The sequence below is a fragment of the Gopherus evgoodei genome, chromosome 13, assembly GCF_007399415.2.
Source record: "Gopherus evgoodei ecotype Sinaloan lineage chromosome 13, rGopEvg1_v1.p, whole genome shotgun sequence".
Lineage (NCBI taxonomy): Eukaryota > Metazoa > Chordata > Testudines > Testudinidae > Gopherus > Gopherus evgoodei.
The window spans coordinates 22,516,959-22,536,603 of record NC_044334.1 but is presented as its reverse complement, the minus strand read 5'-3'; the positions used below and the strand labels follow the sequence as shown (position 1 = coordinate 22,536,603).

At 46.6% G+C, this 19,645-nt stretch overlaps 1 protein-coding gene across 10 annotated transcripts in view; it reads right to left on the bottom strand.

The window, feature by feature from the left end:
- The window catches only part of MSI1 (musashi RNA binding protein 1), a 55,665-nt gene extending 39,959 nt beyond the window's left edge, over positions 1-15,706 (bottom strand). For 4 of the 10 annotated variants that reach the window (XM_030583026.1, XM_030583027.1, XM_030583030.1 and 1 more), the window contains exons 1-2: positions 772-925; positions 242-282 (exon numbers count right to left, since the gene is read on the bottom strand). In XM_030583026.1, coding sequence (XP_030438886.1) covers positions 242-282; positions 772-830 — 100 coding nt within the window. In that variant the 5' untranslated portion in view covers positions 831-925. The other 6 variants (XM_030583023.1, XM_030583028.1, XM_030583029.1 and 3 more) reach the window with 6 other exon arrangements.
- Positions 15,707-19,645: the final 3,939 nt, after the last annotated feature.

The window sequence follows — 19,645 nt, the reverse complement described above, 5'->3', positions numbered from 1 at the left end:
CGACGCGCCCACACACACACACGAGTTCGGGGGCGGCCGCGGCTGTCCGCCCCCCTCCCAGGGAAGAGGCATCGAGGGAGCCCTACAGAGCGCCCCCCCCCCCGGCATAACAGCCCCGGGCCGGGCGGAGCAGAGCCCCGAGCCCGCTCCCCCGGGGAGTTGGGAAAGTTTGGGTGGCAGGTGCCCGGTCCCGAGTTCGACCGGGGCCCGCAGGGAACGGCCCCTGCCCGGCGGGCCTCACCTTGCGTGGTTTGCCAGCTCAGTCCCCCGATGAACATTTTGCTGCGGGAGACACAAAAAAGAGCCGTGAATGGAGCGGAGCGGGCCGGGGGCAGCCGAGGTTCCGGGCCGGGCTAGCAGGCGACGGGAGGGGAGCAGTGCGGGGCCAGCAGGCGGGGCGGGCTGCCCGGCTCCAGCGGGGGACCGGACCCGGCGCGCCGCGGATGCGGGACGAGCTGCCCAGGCTCGGGAGCGGGCACGGGGGGAATCCTGCTTGGCCCCCGGGGGGGCGGTGCGGGCGGCCCGGTCCCGGGGTCAGCGCGTGGCCTTATGACCGGCCCGGGGCAGAGGGGCTCGGGTCCGGACTCCGGCGGCGGCCGGGTGAGCTCGCAGGGATCGGCCATGTTGGCAGCGGCCGCCGCCACCGCCAAGCCTGCCCGGGCCACGAGCTGGTGGGGAGCGGGGAGCCGGCTGCAGCCGGGAGCGGTGGGAGAGGCGCGCTGCCGGCTCCGGCTCCCGCCCCCCGCCGCGCTGCGCCAGGCGGAGCGGTACCAGGGATCGTGCGGGGAGTCCGGGCAGGCGAGGCCGGGCTGGCTGGCTTCTGTCTCCATTCGGACCTCTTCTCCCTGCGAGGCGCAGAGCCGCACTCCCGGGGCAGATGAGCGCTGGAAAAGGGGCCGGACGGACAGGCCATGCTGCCCCCTCCCCCGACCCCTCTCAGCCAGGCGGGGAGGAGGGCCCGGCGGGGACAACCTGCCCGGCTCCTCCCACCTCCGGCGGGCGGGCAGCCGGCGTGCACATAAAACCCGGCCGGCTGCTGCTTGCCTGGCCGCCTGCACCGGGGGGACAGCAGCGAGCGGGGCGCGCCGAGAGCCGCGTCCAGGCCGGGCAAGTACAGCGGAGTGGACCCGTCTGCGGCTGGTACAGCCCGGGAGAGGAGCAGGGACGGGACCCCGCGTGCGCTCCGCACCTGGCCCCCTTCTCCAGCCCGGGGGGAGGGAACGAGCCAGGCTGTAGCCGGCGCACGGAGGATTCTCACCTGGCTCGCCATGGCGCGGCTGCTGGGGCTCAGGCAGCGTGGTGCGTGCAGCTAGAAACAAAGGGGGCCTGGAGCTGGCCCTGGGGAAGCGTCTGCTGAATCGCTTCTAGCTTTGGCGAGCTACCGTGCGGGTCTCCGCTGCTCTGGGGGACCCGGCAGCGTGTCCGAGAGCGGAGCCGTTTCTGCCAAGAAAGCCGCGTAACAAGAGCCGAAGTGCTGCCTGCAGTTGGGGCTTTTCAAACGTGGGGGCTTAAAACGGGGCTGGAGCGGCCTAACTTTAGGCACTCACGTTTGAAAACATGGCACCGAGCGGCACAAAAGGAAACCGGGCTGCGAAAGCCCCCGAGAGGCTGCAGCGGGAGCCTGGCAGGCTTAGATCCGTGTGTGGGTTTAGCTTTGTTACTCAGCCTAAAACTTGGCTTTGTGCTTCTTTCACTTACCCTGAACGGAGGCCAAATGTCCCAGTGAGCCTGAGTGTGGCAGGAATGTGAACCATACTCCTCTCCAGGGCTGCCTTGCACACCTGGGACATCACCTCCAGGCTGATCCACCGGGGCACACAGGAGAAGCTTGGCCGGAGAGGGTTAAATCAAATTGACGACAATAAGAGGTGTCCCAGACTTGCAGAAGAGCCCTCTGTAAGCTCAGAAGCTGGTGTCTTGCCCACAGAAGGTGATCCAATAAAAGATATTCCCTCATCTACCTTGTCTTTTTAATATCATGGGACCAACACTGCATACGGTAACACATGACACAAACAAAGCCTGAAGCCGGACCTGCATGTTGTGGCATGTACCTTATTTAAACAAGACTGCTGACCCCCCCTTGCACATATCCCTTCCTTGCTGCTGATGCTTCTGTGGTACTCTTATATAGCCATGGTATTGCACAAGTGTTCACTACAGCAGGAGTTTTCAATGTTTTTCTTTCTGAGCCCTCCCCTCACCCCATGCAATTAAAAACTCCATGGCCCACCTCTGCCACAACTGTCTTCCCTGCATATAAAAGCCAGGGCAAGTATTAAGGGGGAGCAAGCAGGGTAATTGTCCAGGGCTCTACATTGGGGAGTGCGGGGGGGCTGCAAAGCTAATTTGTTTAGGCTTTGGCTTCAGCCTCAGCTGTGGAGGCTCAGGGGCCTGGGCTTCAGCACCATGTGCTGGGGGGTCAACTTTCTACTCTGGGCCCCACCAACTGTAATACTGGCCCGGCTTGGTGGACACTCTGAAACCTCGTGGGTTCCTGGTTGAGAACCTCTGCACTAAATGATACATTTACTCCTCACAATCCATGGGCAGCATTATCCCCATTTTACAGATAAGAGAATGAGGCACAGATGTGAAGTGACTTTACCAAAGCCACATGGGCAGTCTCCGGCAGAGCTGGAGCATGAACCAAAGAAGTCCTCACAGAGGCCTTTGCACAATCCCTTGACCACAGCATCGCCTTAGCACGATTGATTAGAGATCTATCCCCCTTTCAATCACCAGCATGGAGACAGACTAGTGTAACTTTTCCTCCCTCAACAATTTTTTTTCTATCTAGATTCAGGTACTTGTGCCCATCACTGTAGTACTTGTCTCCTGGTACTTTAATCAACTGTTATCACTAACCAAACAGACTGTGAGTGAGCACCTCTCTTTAAAATAGAGACAGCACCTTTACCAGCTCCTGTCGTTGCCAAGGGACTGTGATTACAGCAGAATAATATTTTTACTGAGGTACTGTGGGCCAGGATTACCACAGCAGGGGTACATATTACAGTGGATCATCAGCTCAACTTCTATTGATGGCAGTGAGCATTATATAAAAACTGAGGGTAGAATACAACCATATTTTCCTTTTGCAGCTGCCTTTCTCAGAGGCACTGGAGCTTGGCCCAAACCACAGTGCAATTTTACATTGGCATGGATTAATTAACTGATCAGACCATAGGCCACCAGCCTGACACTTATGCCATGTTCCAGATCTTCCTCACTACCAAACTAGTCTGTCCTGCATGTGTCCATGTACAGATACTTTGGGAAGCCAAGTGAGTGCACCCTCTAGTTCAACCCCAAACCATCCCAATTGGGAGGGAGGAAGAAGAGATAGCTCAGTGGTTTGCACACTGGCTAGCTAAACTCAGGGTTGTGCTGGGGCAAAAATCTGGGAATTTGGGCCTGCTTTGAGCAGGGGGTTGGACTAAATACTGCCTGAGGTCCCTTCCAACCCTGATATTCTATATGCAGGTTAAACATTTTATTATACTCATTCCTCTCTCCAATTTATCCAGCATGGGATCCAGCATCTTCTGATTCCCCATCATGTCATGCTGCCTGGTTAGGAATGGTAAGATAGATATCAAGAAACTCCCATTCATTCTTGACCTTTTATAAGTTTTATTTCCCAGGCTCCCATTCCCTGCAGTAATCTTAATACTGTACCTCAGCTCCAACCAGAATAGCCAAGCTTTTTTTTTTTTCACACTGTAAGATTACTGGGGCAGGTGCTATTTCTTACCTCATGTTTGTACAGCACCTTGCACAATATGGCTCAGATCCTGAGTGGGGCCTGTGGGTACAACCACAATACAAATACAACAGTGTAACTGCTAATAGTGCTGCTAGGCCTGGTACAGGTTGCTGCAGAGTGACCAGGCCTATCAGTGCCCATCCTCTCAAATCTGGTGACACATGCTAAACATTTGCAGAATTGGGGCAAAAATGTCAGCAGAAGTTGTCAGCAGTTTCTTTGGCTACACATTGGCCCTTATAATTATGTACAGTAATGTTAAAAAGCAAAAGACTTTGTAACCATTTCTTGGGAAATCAGTTACATAGTATGAGCTCGAGCTGCTAAGTATCCTAAACTCCCATGGGTGTCAATGGGAGATGAGCTGCTTCTATACAATAACGCAATGATTCCATACTGTGTTCCACACACACCAATAGCAAAATCTACTGGTTTGAAATCAATGTATGTCTGCAGTTTACCATTCTTTCCATCCATTATAATCTTTTTATTTAAGAGATGGCTAGATAAGGGATGCCCCACTGGAAGACCCAGAGAGGAGGATTAAATATTACATTGTGTTATTGTGGTGTTACTCATGTTTTACTCCATTTTCCCCATCAAAATAATGTCGGAGAAGGGAAAGAGGGTATTTGATTAATGCGGGTTAATGTCTGTGGGACTCAGAGAAGAAGTGAGTGTTTAGGAGAACATAATGGGTTTGACCAATGGTCCATCCAGCCCGGTATCCTGTCTTCTGACAGTGGCCAACACCAGGTGCTTCAGAGGAAATGACCAGAACAGGCAATCATCAAGTGATCCATTCCCTTTGATCCACTCCCAACTTCTGGCAAGGGCTAGGGACACCCAGAGTATGGGGGTTGCATTTCTACCCATCTTGGCTCATAGCCATTTATGGATCTTTCTCTTTCGGGGGTGGGGGATGAGATCACTCAGAGGTTTGCAAATTAGTCTGCTAAACCCAGGGTTGTGAGTTCAGTCCTTGAGGGGGCCATTTAGGGGATCTGGGGCAAAATCAGTACTTGGTCCTGCTAGTGAAGGCAGGGGGCTGGACTCAATGACCCTTCAAGGTCCCTTCCAGTTTCATGAGATAGAGGAAATAATACATGGAGATATACCTATGAACTCAGAGGCAGATAGATATTCATATTATTCACAAAGGGCAGCAGGACCCAAAAATTGAAGGATGAGGGAGGAATAGAGTAGCAGAGACTTTTTTTCCTCCTCCATCATTGCAGGAGGCAGAGAGAGACAGCATTTTGGAGATCCATCTCTTCACAGGAAGTGGGAGACTTCAGCAGAGGGATAAAGGGAAGAGCCTTGCTTTAAATTTAATTTGGCCAGTTAATAAAAAAGCTTGAATGAGAATCCAAATAATGTCTGTAATATTTGTTTTAAGATAGTGAACATGTAAACCTGGAAAATATTAACTGCGGCTTTTTAGCCAGCCTGGAGGCAATGCCAGTTTGCTGACAGTGGCTTCCAGTTATGCTCACGCCTGCTTTGGAAATAATGCTTGCTCTCCGGAGAGAATGATGGTAAACACTCCCTGCTGGCCAGTATATGAGGCATACTGGTGTCTGGCTCAAAAGAAACTGCCTGGCCATTCTCCTATATGGTGGAAACTGACTTGAGGCAAGTGGTTTAGGTATGTAAAGGCAAGATTAATTAACTAGAATGAAGGGCTGAAAAGGAGCCCTAGGCTCTCAAACACTACAGTTATGTGGGCCATATAAGCACCTAGATAAACAGAATTTGGACCTGGTTCATGTTTGGGCATCAGTAAGTCAAACAGAACAGCTGAAAAAGTTTAAAACTTTACTCTGTTGCAACACAACCCATTAAATAGGGTTAGATTATTATAAAATAGGTTGTATGCTGCAGAGCATTTGAGGAAAGAGGAAGAAAATGCACAAAAGGAATAGGGATTTGGATGGAAGACTGAAAGAATGGGAGAGGAGAAATGCAATGATGAATAAGAAAGAATGGAACAAAGAAGGGATATAAAAGCTTAAAGGGGCCATGACAAGTAGGTAAAGTGCAGATGAAAGAATCATGGGAAAAGGAAAAGGGGTACAAAGGGGGAGAATACACCAAATGATGCAAGAAAACAAGTGAACAAGACTGGGGCCCTGGCACCACAAGGAAACCAAGGTCTGATGTGGGAAGGAAAGCAAGAGCTTTATGATTTGGGTACCAAAAAGGGGAGTTTGTACTGAGCAGGGTAGTAAAGAGTAGTGAGTTCAAGGTAAGAGAACAAAGAGGAAGGGAATTTTGAAGGAGATAAAGGAAGTTTTGTGTAAGGGGAGTGCAGTGCGCCAGCTGCTGTCCTGGAGGTGAAATGGAAAATGGACAGAGAATAGTTCAGAAAAACCTTTCCATCATTCACCCAACTCACAGACTCATGTAATTATTATCTGGCACCCAGCCTATACGACAAAAAACTATTCAAGTGTAGCTCAGACTGATACATTATGTAAATGGGGGAAACAGTAAATATAAAGCCTAGGCCAGTGGTCCCCAACCTTTTCGTCTGGCAGGCATCAGACGAAGGACTGTGGCGGCGGTTGAGTATCCGCCAAAACACAGCCAAATTTCAGTGGCATTTCAGCGGATGCTCGACCACTGGTCAGGACGCGGGCGCATTTACCTCTGGCCTAGGCTAACTGATTTGTTTCACAACCCTGAGTATTTACAGGTCTGAGGACTGGTCAGTTGCTACCAAGTTGTTATTGTGCTTTAACATCTGCCATAGACCCATGCTGGCTTTGTTCTTCTTTCTCTTCCAAAATGCAGTGTGCACAGGATTCTCTTTTTCATAGATAAGGATAGAGGTACTTACCTTCGAGCTGAGAACATTTTTCTGCACTGACACCATATTCTCCACTTTCCCTTACACCAGATTTTTAGTAAAACAAGATAAACACTAAAATGTTTACAATAAGAGCAAATGAAAACAATTAAAATAAGTCTTTGCTCCCCCTCTCAAAAAGCGACCTGAACTCATCCTCACTGTCTGTGCTCTATCTCCTCTAAATGCCATTGGCACAGACCTTTATCATAGTTGATGGTTCTTGTACTACCTTTATTCCTAGCTTGCTATCCCCGGTAACTCTCACCCAGTCCCTCAGCCCAGCACCCAGTATAGGGGGGAATATCTTCCAGTCCTTCTCCCCGTCACCAGACTGCTCAGTGTCCTTGGGTAGGGGACTGCTTTCTAGTTGGTGCTGGGGGGATGAAATCAGACCTATTTTTCCCCATTACAGGCCTCCCCTCTTCTACTCTGAAGCCTGATTAGTTGAATTTGGCAGTCAGTGAAAGGTTGCCACCAACAAGCAGACCTCAATTCCAGGATCAGCTTCAGAGTTCTAAAAAGTGACAATTGGAATACTACTTGTTACATCAGAGACTGACAGTTTCATTGCCCAATCCCTGTGCTGGAGACTCTCTCTCAGCCTCTGCCACCTTCAGCTCATGCTACTTTGTAGCGATTCTGCAATAGCCTGAGGGGCTTTTTAAAGCTGATGCCACCCTATCTCCCTACTGTTGCCTGCATCCAGCCAGGCATTACAGAATAGATAGTACAGATGCCACAATGGGGGGAGGGAACCTCATTTTCATGTTCCTTGCGGATGCCCCTGCCATCACCACTCAAAGCAGTTGCACAGCTCATATTTTCACTCTGCACTGTTTTCTGTAGCTACGGGCCTACACCTTTTTAGGAGCACAAGTATGAGTAAGTATTTGGAGTAAGGATCTGAGTGAGACAGAAGGGGATTTGGGAGGAGCAGAGGAGTCAAAGTGAGGGCTTGGTTGGGGAGAAAGGGGAGTTTGGGGTGTGTAACAGAGATAGGAAGGCTAGAGAGAAGGACAGAAAGAAAAGGGGAAGAGAAACGCATCAGGGCAGGGAATAATGAGAATCTGGAGTTTGGGACTGAGATGCAAGAATCTATAGAACTGGAGATAGGAGTAGAGAAGGGGCATGTGGGAAAGGGTAAAAAAAGAAGGTATGTGGTGAGGTGGGGAAACAGAGAGATCTGGAAACAGAAGGGGGATTCGTAATGTGCAATCAGACAGGAAGTTGGTTGCACTTGGGACATGGCTCTTATTCCTAATTAGTAGACTATACAATATGGGTTTAATTCTCTATTGCTGTGCGTCTTGTGCCATCACATTAGAATGGCAGCATTTTACACTCACTTTGCACTGACGTATGTGTCTATACCAAGTGAAGGGCAATGGAGAACTGGGCCCAAAGAGCATAACTCTCCTGTTCTTTGGATAGTCTCTGCATAGTGCTCAGCAGAAGCAGACACTCACAGGAACTGGGTCCGATTATGGTGCTTGGGAATAGCATGAATGTATCCCTCACAGAGCAGTTCAGAGGGATCAGATTCATATGAGCTGTTCCCTACCCTCTCCCCAGCAGCACCGAGTGATCATGCACAGGGACACAAAAAACAAGAACAGTCATAATCCACTGTATAAATCCATGGTAGACCCACACCTTGAATACTGCATGCAGTTCTGGTCACCCCATCTCAAAAACGATATACTAGAATTGAAAAGGTGCAGAGAAGGGCAATGAAAATGATTAGGGATATAGAACAGCTTCCATAGGAAGAGAAATTAAAAAGACTGGAACTGTTCTGCTTAGAAAAGGGATGATTAAGGGGGGATAAAACAGAGGCCTATAAAACCATGAATTGTATGGAGAAAGGGAATAGGGAAGTCTTATTTACCGCTTCACATAACACATTAACTAGGGGTCACCCAATGAAATTAATAGGCATCAGGTTTAAAACAAACATAAGTACTTCTTCAAACAATGCATAGTCAACCTGTGGAACTTATTGCCGTCGGATGCTGTCATGGCCAAAAGTACAATTAGAGAAGTTCATGGAGGATAGATCTCTCAATGGCTATTAGCTAAGATGGTCAGGGATGCAACCCCATGCTACAGGTGCCCCTAAATCTCCGACTGCCAAAAAGCTGGGACTGGACAACAGGGAATGGATTACTCAATAATTGCCCTGTTCTGTTCATTCCCTCTGAAACATCTGGCACCAAGCACTGTTGGAAGACAGGATTCTAGCTTAGATGGACCATTGGTCTACTCCAGCATGTCCATTCTTATGTTCTTACTTGCAGGACTAGAGTACATCTGGCGCAGCGCTCAAGCATACTCTGAGTGAGCAGAAGTTGTTTTTCTGTCCCTCTCAAAAGCATTCACTCTTGCTTATGATATAGTCAATGCCCCACCTGTGTTATAACACAATCTATGATTTAACCCTTCCACTCACTTTCTAATCATCAATAAATGGACGTTTGCTCCACAAATCCCACCCCTAGCCATCTTTATAGCGTTCCCATGTTGATGATGGTGTTAAAGCAACCCAGGCCACAATGAGATTTTAAGTAATAAGATTTTGGAAAGTCAGTTGGCCATTTGAAGAAGGGGTGAATAGAAAAAGAGCATCTTCTTGTACGCTGAAACTCCTGTAACAGGGCAGGTTAAAACCAAATCCAGTGCCCAGGACATAAATACATCTCACAAATCTTCTTAAGCAGCTCAGACTGTCCTGGTTCCTCAGGGCTTTGCCAAGGTATTTTCTTTGTATCTGTTACATGATTTATATCAAGTATCGTATCCTAATCAAGACAGACACCAGTGTCTTCCCAGGCAAAACCCCATCTTCAGACTGTAAGAACAGCTTTGCAGGCTGTGCAATCATTCACTGTCTTCCCTTTGTAGGGGGAAGGGAAAAAGAAGTTCCATGAGAATATTCAGAGTCCAAAGATCCAGGTGATTTGGGGGTTCAAATGGCATTGATTTAGGTTTCTGTAGCTGCAGTCTGAAAGTTCTGAAGATAGACATATAGAACCCATTCTGTATTCTCCACTCTGCCTGGGAGCAACAGTATAATTTTCCTCCCGCCCATGTCTGCCACACCACTTAGTAATTCTTTTGTCAGAAGTTGAAGAGTATTTTCTTAATCATTTTATCAAGCAAGTGACAGTGACCAAGTTCATCTAATGGACATTGTACTGAAAAAAGAACTGCCATCCTTCTCCAGCTGTGCAACTGGAGCAGGTGTCTATTACCAGGAATATCATCTCTTAAAGAAGAACCTTTTCCAGGGATCCAGCACACTATACACATCACTCACTCATACTTTTTGTGGATCCTCATGCTTTCAGGCTAGGGAATGTGAAATAGGCAGGTTGTTGCTGTCCCTTTAAATGTTTCACACAGTTTAGGACAACCTTAGATTATAAAAATAGCCATACTGGGGTCAGACTGATGGTTCATCTAGCCCAGTATTCTGTTTTCTGACAGTGGCCATTGCCAGATGCTGCAGACCGAATGAACAGAACAGGGATTCATCCCTTGTCATCCATCCCAGCTTCTGGCAATCAGAGGCTAAGGACACCCGGAGCATGGATTTGCACCCTTGACCATTTTGGCTGATAGCCACTGATGTACCTATCCTCCATAAACTGATTTAATTCTTTTCTGAACCCCGTTATAGTTTTGGCCTTCACAATATCCTCTGGCAATGAATTACACAGGTTGACTGTGATTTTGTGAAGAAGTACTTCCTTCTGTTTATTGTAAACCAGCTGCCTATTAATTTCATTTGGTGACCCCTAGTTCTTGTGTTATGAGGAGTAAATAACACTTCCTTATTTACTTTCTCCACACCAGTCATGATTTTATAGACCTCTATCATATCCCCCATTAGTCATCTCTTTTCCAAGCTGAAAAATCCCAGTCTTTTGAATCTCTCCTCATATGGGAGCTGTTCCATACCCTTCATTATTTTTGTTGCCCTTTTCTGAACCTTTTTCAATTCTAATATATCCTTTTTGAGATGAGGTGACCAGAACTCATTCAGTATTCAAGCTGTGGGCATACTATGAATTTATATAGTGGCATTGTGATGTTTTCGGTTTTATTATCTATCCTTTTCCTAATAGGAAAATCTTGATTTAAAAAATAATAATATTTTGAGTTTGGAACTAACATGGTATCAATAAATCATCTTGGACCCTGAGCCATGTTGGCTCATCTGTGACCCAAGGCCAAATGATCTGAACTCTCATTGAAGAAGAGGTTGAATTCTGTTCTGCTTATGATCCAGTTTGGAATATTTTGCTTTTCCTCCTATTTGTCTATTCTTGCCCTTGCTCACTCTTCCCAACCCTTTTATATTTCTCTCTCTGCTCTCTTCCTTGCTGGTTTTGCTACATGTGGGTCCTTATTGAATTTTTGTCCTGGATACAGCTTTCCCATCTATGACTCTCCCATGTAATCCTTTCCATAGCTGCTGAAGTGGACTAGCAGATTCACTGCTTCTTTTCCAAGAATTCCTTTGTGGCACAAAATATTTCCCAAAGCCACTAGTTAGCTGGCAGTCACACCACTATCAAGGCCAACCATCACCATCTTCCAAATTAGCTGTCCAAAGCCATTTCCCACAGTGAGAAGCTGTTATGAAAATAAGTAGGTATAAGAGGACATGCTCCCCCAAGCCCCCAGGAATGCAGGTGAGCCAAGGGAGATACTCTTAGAATGAAGGGACACTGTAAAATATCCTAATGATCTACTTCTCTCTTTAAAATATGAAAAAGAAAGAAAAATCAATATAAAATCCACAATTAAAAGTTTTTCAGATGGATAGTAAAGACAGGGGGTGATTGTGGTAAATCCCTCAGCTTTTGGGGAAAAATAAAGTCCCAAAGGTGTCACACATCTGTCATCTAATATATTAAACAATGAAGGGCTTGATTCTGATCTCCCCCTGTTCAACATTGGAGCAGCTCCCCTGACTTCAGGGGAGAAGCTCCTGAATTATACTGATGTTAGTGGAGTCATGCTCGGGCTTGAAACATCTTGTCTCATTTGACTTGTAATCTGACTACATAGTGGAAACGCCCTAGTTTAGGGTGGTTTATTTTCCTTTTTTTTATTTTGACGTGTTATTTAATGTTTTATGCCTTTCTTTAGCACCTTCCATCTGAGGATCATAAAGTGCTTTCCAAATAGGAGCCAAGCCACGAAAACACCCTCTGAGTTTTTATTATTACTCACTTTTAACAGATGGGGAACCTGAAGCAGTAAAGGCCCATTTTTCAAAAGTTGCTACTGATTTGGGAGTCCCAACTTGAGATATCACAGACCTGATTTTCAGATGCACTCAACACCCACAGCTTCACATGAAGCCAATGTGAACTGTAGGTGTTCAACATCTCTGAAAGTCAAGCCTAAGGTGTCTTACATGGGGTATGGAAAATCAGTGGTTACTGTTTAAAATTTTGGCTTCAGTGATTTGCCCATGATCACACAGCAAGTCTGAAGTGAAGACAGAAATAAAGCCCAGCTATTCTGTCTCCCACTTTGTGCTTTAGCTGCAAAGGCATCCCTCTTCATCCCTGCTCAGTTTCCCTCCCCAAAAAGTCAACAGAAATATTTTTACAACACAGATATTCACTATTAATTTAAATATGTACGCAGCGTGTATCCAAGAAAACCCCTCTTGTCCCTGAAGCAAGCAGAGAATGAGTGTGTGTGTGTGGCGGGGGGGGCAGGGGGGATTGGGTTGTTTATGGGGAAAGGAGCTTTTAAGTCAGGAGAATTCTTGAAATGGGAGATCTCCCTTACACACTCCAATTAGTTCTACAAACTGCATTCAGCATGGTTGATCATTATGGAGTCCTGAACACTGTGCAGTCTGCCAGGCAAATCCATTCTCAGATGCTGGGGATAGTAAAGGGCTGTGGCAGTGGATTTAGGAGTGCAGACGTAGTTTGCTGCAGAACAGAGGGAAATCAGTAAGTTTGTTCAATCTTTTGGACAGTGTTATTTTTGTGTTCATGTCACTTTAAGGACAGGAATGCTGGAAACAGAGGTATTTGATATCTTTGCTGGCTAATTACAGTGCAAGAGCCCAGTGTCCTGACAATGCCCTTGTCTCTGACCTGGAGGGGCCTCCCTGTCTCAGGGTCAGATGTAATTTAGTCTTAGGTCAGACTTGAGACTCTCCTTCCAGACTGACTGCACTTTGTTTTGAAGTGGAAACCATTTTCCGGTTTGAAATGGATTGAGACCATCAAACTCATTTTACTGATGAGAAACAGGACATAAATGCAGAGAACCAGAGGTGAAGGTCAGTGTGTTCATTGGAGTGAAGAGTATTCAGCTGTATCACCCAGGAGGTGATTGTTCTGCTCATCAGGCTGTATGAGGTCAGAGTTAGCATTTCCTGTTTCCATCAGTTATTATGCATGTTTACTACAGTAGTGTCTAGGGACCAACCAAGAAAGGGGCCCCATTGTGCTAGGCATTCTACAAATAGAGCGGTAGTCAGTCCCGGCCCTGAAGAGCTTACAATTTAGTAACTAGCTAGTGGGAAGCTTAAAAAGGAGGGAATGGTCAAGGAGGTAAAGCACAAGGCAAGGAGTCCTTAGATCTGAGTGCTATTCTTAGCCCTGCCACTGAATTGCTGTATGACTCTGGGTAAGCTACTTCACCTCTCTGTGGCACAGTTACTCCATCTGTAAAATGGATAAAGTCTTCCCAACCTCACAGCAAGGTTCTGCATAAAGTGCTTTGAGATCCTTGGACAGTAAGTGCTATAGAAGAGTAACATAATTATGAAAGAAAAGTGCTTTCTGCAACTGTCCCTGAACCACCAGCATTCACTACCTCCCAGCAATTGAAAGATTTTTTTTAATCCAATCAGTCCAGTTCCCATCCTCCTGCAGGTTTCTGTCCATATCAGTTGGCAGAATATGCTCTGGCTACAGCTCAGCTTGCCTGGTGTCCTCTGGCCAGAATTTGGCTGGGTATCAAAACTCAACCTAATTCATACTGTTTGCATCATCATGTTCTGTTGGTATTGGAGAGATTATGACATTGCAACAGAAATGTTCAGTGTCATAATGTTGCCCAGAATTAACCCAGCACTTAAAAAATCATTCTGTACACCAAATATGTTAGTTCCTGAAAATCAGGTATGTTATGCACATTTCTATTGTCCCCTCTTTTCCATTTGCATGCCAACATAGGATTGAATTTGCCTATCCATATATGAGGGAATTAAGTGTTTTGGGGTACATAAGCCATTGTATGGAAAGGCGTGCAAAGCTGTGCTTATCCAAACAGAGGTTAGGATGCAGAAGTATTTTGACAGTGAGAGTAATGGGTACCCAACTCCATTTGAGTGGGGGGAAAGAAACAGAGGCACAGAACCAAACATACTATTTGGTAACATCTCTACCAGCAAAAACATCTTGATCTCTGGGGTAGCAGCTGGGCTTAGCATTGCCATATGCCATGCCATGGTTGTATATATGAATAAAGGGATTATTACAATTTATCTCTTGCTTCAGAAGAAGGTGAGGTCTTCCCCCTACTCTTACATGAGTAAGAGGAGAGAATTTGCCAGTCCCTGCAGGTCACCATTGTTGCAGGAATATTATGAGGATTGACACATTTCTGTCACAATGTCATAATCTCTCCAGTACCAACAGAACGTGATGATGCAAACAGCATGAATTTATAGCATGAGGATTATCTGATGTGATACATTTGTGACCAAAATAGGGAGTCTCCTTTCAAATGTGAGGGGTCAGATACAGGGCTCATCAGCTCACCTAAGCACACATAGGACCCACCAATCTTAGTGCAACTAATAACACTCTCTTTCTCTAGTTGTTCTCTCATCACATTCTCCAAGTTCAAATTCTTACATTTCTTCCTCTGTCTCTGCCTTCTTCCTCAAAGACTTTTTTTTAAAGTTTATGGAAGGGGTAATCAGCAGTAACAGTATCTCACAGACAGCTGGAGGAGTGCTGCCAGAGGCTGGAGGAGATGTCCCAGAGAAGCAGGAGGCAGCCAGGGTTGTCATAAGTTTGCTCAGGTGGAAGGTGCTCTGGTCAAAGAGGGAGCTAGCTGGTATTTTACATGTCTTACGCTGCATACAAACCCACCAAATCTGGGGCCAGCTGGTTCATCTTGTGTCCCTTATAAGCATAGGAGCTTTGTAGTGGGAAACCAAAGCTGTCTGCTCAAGATCTTGGGTTATCTGCTTCCAGAGTCACTACACCTCATGGGTGTCATGGCACTGAAAATCCTTTTAGAATGGGCTTTACATCAAGATCTTTTTCTCTTACAAGATGCCAAATGGCATGATAAGTTTTGATGTGCCTTGTGGCAATGTATTTGCTGGCTCCATTCTGGAGAGCTTAACAGACCCCGCCTGAGTCTTCTCTAATTCTTAATGATCTCCCACAAAGCCAACATTGTCTTTACTCAGGCAAATTGGATTGTAGTTCCCAGAAATAGAAGGCCATACTCTGTAATCCTTTACACCACTTTTGCCCAAGAGTAATTCCATTAACTTCAGAGTTAGTCCTGATTTACACTAGAGAGTAAATAAAGATCAGGCCGAGAGAGCTTCTAGATACCAAGGTGAAATTACTGAGACACACAATGGCCAGTCTCCACTGAAGCTATTGAAGGCAGCATAGTGTGCATGCCATCAATGCAAGTGCTGATAGGTGGTGCTTATAATTGCTTCTATAGCACCCTCAGGAAGACAGCAATAAAAATCAGTTCCATAGCTGCAGATAAGTGTATAGCTCTTGTCTCAATTAGCACGGCACTAGAGTACCTGAACAATATAAAGAGACAGGAAATTCCCAAGAACTCAATAACCTGACCACGTCAAAACACAATAGGGATTCTGTCTTCCTCTGTGTTTGGAAAGTAACTAAAACATTTCGAGAATTTCCAGAACCTAATATCTAACAATCATTAGTATTCTGGTTACTAGTCCACCACTCACCTTCTGTGAGTCTCCTTCCAAGTTCATCCCCATGTCCCCATGCATCAAATCACCAGTCAGTTTCATAGAATAGCAGGTCATAACTCCATTGAAATGTACACCACTGTATCTGAAGCAGCAGAAATTGAGTGAAGGCAAGTGCCAAAGAGCAGGTATGACAATAGCCAGTGATTTAGCCCTTTATGCCGTACAAAGTACTAAAATGCCAGCAGCAGATCATGTTCATGCTGAATTTGACAAGCGTAGGACCTCATCAATGGGATGTGGTGAGTAAGCTTTTTAGTCATGAAATATCAACTCCAAAGCGATGCCACACTGGGAGTATAACTGCCCTGCCCAACCTGGGGAAGAATGCCAATCTACAGTACATCCCAGTTATTAAACTATATATAATTTTAGTCCCCAGTTAGATTTTCTGAATGAGTAAGTCTGCCTTCTTACCTAAGGGCTTATCTATCCAAGGGCACTCAGAAAAGTATATCCAAATTAACTGAAGGTGTAAATTGAAAGTGGATTATTTAAACCCCATGAAACCCGTGAGTATTCAGAATTAAAGTGGGCTTAAATCAGTTTATCTTATTCATAATTAACTTATTCTAGGGCCACTGGCTTCTGGCCATGATCTAGCCCTACCAAATAAATTCTCACATCCAGAGTGACTCACAAGTGAAATGCAAATCTGCTGAGGTTTTTACTGATGTAACAAAGCTGATTTATATTGCTACCTTTCACCCATGCTTCACTAATATGTCCAGTAGTTAGTACACTGAGAAGCAAGGTTGGACACACAACTTAAAAAACACACTGATTTCCTTAGTATCTACCTAAATGATAACTCAACTATACATGGACACAAATCGCATTTGTCTGGTAGCACAGTCTGCATCTTTAAACACCCTGAGCTCATCCCTAAATTTTGTTTAACCCTGATTGATTTCTCTGCACTTGGAGACTCAAAACTCACCTAATGAAGTTCAGTAGCAGCTGCTTTCATCAAGTACTGAAGTACAATGAAAATTTGAGTTCAGAACTAAGGCATCCCTGGCATGCAATACAGCTGGGAGTCCTTCTGGATGCTTCACTGTTAGTGGACAGTGAAATAGTGATGTTTGTTAAAACACATTCTTCTGTGTAAGGTGGGCGAGGAAACTGCAACCCATCCTGTCTGACTCAGATTTGGTCACAGGGATATAGCCGTTGTTCACCTCCATGCTTGATAACTGCAATGCACTGTACCTAGGAACAGAAATGCCAACCCTGAAAAAGCTCTAATTGGTTTAGGATACAGCAGCCCAGCTACCAACCCAGGTCCCTAACAGCACATCACCCCAGTGCTCTGCTCAGAACACTGGCTCCCCAATTAATCTCAAGACCGCTTCAAAGTTTGGACCCTAATCTTCAAAGCTCTTCATGGGAATGGCTCAAGCTACGAAAGAGACCTCTCTGTCATTTTGCCCAATGAGAGGTACATCCTTCAGATACTATAGATGTGTCAGCTACAGGGATGAGACTCATGAACATCAGAAACAGGGCTTCCTTGGCTGCTGGCCCCAGCACTGGAACTCACTCCCACAAGCAATAAGAATGTGCCTGCGCTTTGACACCTTAATTATTAAATGTACAAGTCACTTCAACTTAGCTTTCCCACAATAGCAAAAATAAGGGGGGAAAATGACAGTTGGGAGCTGGAAGGTGGGAGATAGAGATCCTTGCTACCTTAACTTGTAGAACTTTGTAAGGTGCTTAGATAACAGTGGTCAGTAAGGGACGGACAGAGACATTGGATAGATAATACTTCACAAAGGGGAGAATAGCCTGATTACCAACTCTGATCAGGGCATTATGTTCCTACATAAGATGGGCCAAAGATAGATCTGTGGTTGCAAATGTTGTGGTGACATTTTAAAATCTGTGACATAATATAAATTAAATATAACATGAAAAATACTTCATGTAACCAGCAAATCACCTCATTAGAGTCTCTGGGGTGGCATTGGAAAGGAGTTATCCTCCACTTCCCTGATAGTGTAATTTATAAGCTGGGCAGACCAGAATAAAATTTAAACTCCCTTATGTCTTGTCTTCATTGGGAATTCTCCCTTCTCCAGCCATTGGTGTAGTTACACTGACACTGCTGCACCACTGCAACCCCTAATGTAGGCAAGGAAAACCAATGTACACTGGTAGAACTTATCCTGGTGGGCTACATAAGGGATTTTGCATGGATGTAACTGCAGTTGGATGAAATCTGGGCTAATTCTTAAGCTAAACACAGTCTCAGTCTCCCCACTGCCTATGGAAGCTGGAGCTGGGTCTCCTGAATGGCAGCATATAGCAGTAGGACTCTTTTTTTTTTCGCTTGCAGTTATCAGTTATCACTGCCTCTGGGGCTTACACACATGGAGTTGTCTTCCCATCCTCTGCTCCTCAGATTGTTGCCACTGGACCAAGTTTGCATAGTGAAAGGAGGAGAGGAAAGCTCAGGGCTGGGCTACATTCAGGCAGGCAGTCTTGGCCTGGGAACTCACTGAGGAACAAGGAAGGAGGGGATGCTGGAGTGGAAGTGATTTGAATTAGAACAAACTGGCTGCTGAATAGAAGCTTTTATTCCAGCCTGGAGAAGGCTTTGTTAGTCAAGCACATGTGATGCACAAAAGCCTCTCCTTGAATTCATTGAGTTTTAATTGGTTCTCAGGTGGGGGGAGTAGATGGGTGTTATGAATTAAGGATTCCTTAAAGAGACAATATCATTAAAACTTCACCCCTAAGATTTAGGAGTATGGACAAACTCATTGTTTTTTATGTTAAATGAGAGGATCAGAAACATTGAGAATGAGGAGTGGGGGAGGATCCGTAATGGAGGAGTGTTAAGAGAGTGAGGGGCAGAAGAAAGAGAGGAAGGGAGAGACCAGGGAAAATGAAGGGAGGTCACACACAGAGGGAACACAGAAGAATGTGAAAGGGAATGAGGGAAAAGGAGAATGATACTGTTTGGGGCAGTGCTTCCCTTCCTTGCCACTGTGACACAGAAGGATCCCGTTGGTCACATTTCCTCCTTTATTGAATGCTTTAAGATAGGAGTGGGCAAACTTTTTGGCCTGAGGGCCACATCTGGGTATAAAAATTGTATGGAAGGCCATGAATGCTCACGAAATTGGGGGTTGGAAGGCGGTGAGGGCTCCAGCTGGGGTACAGGCTCTGTGGTGGGGCCAGAAATGAGGAGTTCAGGGTGTGGGAGGAGGTTCCAGGCCAAGGAGAGGGGAATGAGGGTTTTGGCTGGGAGTATGGGTTCTGAAGAGGGGCTGGAGATGACGGGCTTGGGATGCAGGAGCATGCTCTGGGCTGGGACCAAGGGGTTCAGAGGGCAGGAGGGTATCGGGGCTGGGGCAGTGGGCTGTGGCAGGGGGTGTAAGGGCTCCAGCTGGGGATGCAGGCTCTGAGGTGGGGCTGGGGATGAGAGGTTTGCGGTGCAGGAAGGTGCTTCAGGCTGGGATTGAGGGATGTGGAGGGTGGGAGGGGGATCAAGGCTGGGGCAGGGGTGCAGGGCTCAGAGGTGCAGGCTCCAGGCAGCGCTGACCTCAGGCAGGTCCCAGAAGCAATGGCATGTCCCTTCTCCAGCTCCTACACGGAGGTGCAGCCAGATGGCTCTGCGCACTGCCCCGTCCACAGGCGCCACCCTTGTGGCTCCCATTGGCTGCAGTTCATGGCCAATGGGAGCTGTGGGTGCAGTGCCTGGGGCGGGGGTAGTGTGTGGAGAGCTGCCTGACTGCCCCTATCTGTAAGAGCTGGAGGTGGGATATGCCGCTACTTCCGGCAAGCCCTCAACCCCACTCCCGTGCTGGAGCACCGGAGCCGGGCAAGCCCATGACCACGGAAGCTCGAGGGCTGGATTAAAAGTCCTAACAGGCCTGATGTGGGCCGTGAGCCACAGTTTGCCCACTGCTGCTTTAAAATGTCCTTACTTCTAGATCCTCTTCATCACTATCTACGATTCTGTTCTCCAGAGCACAGTAATGAATTGCTG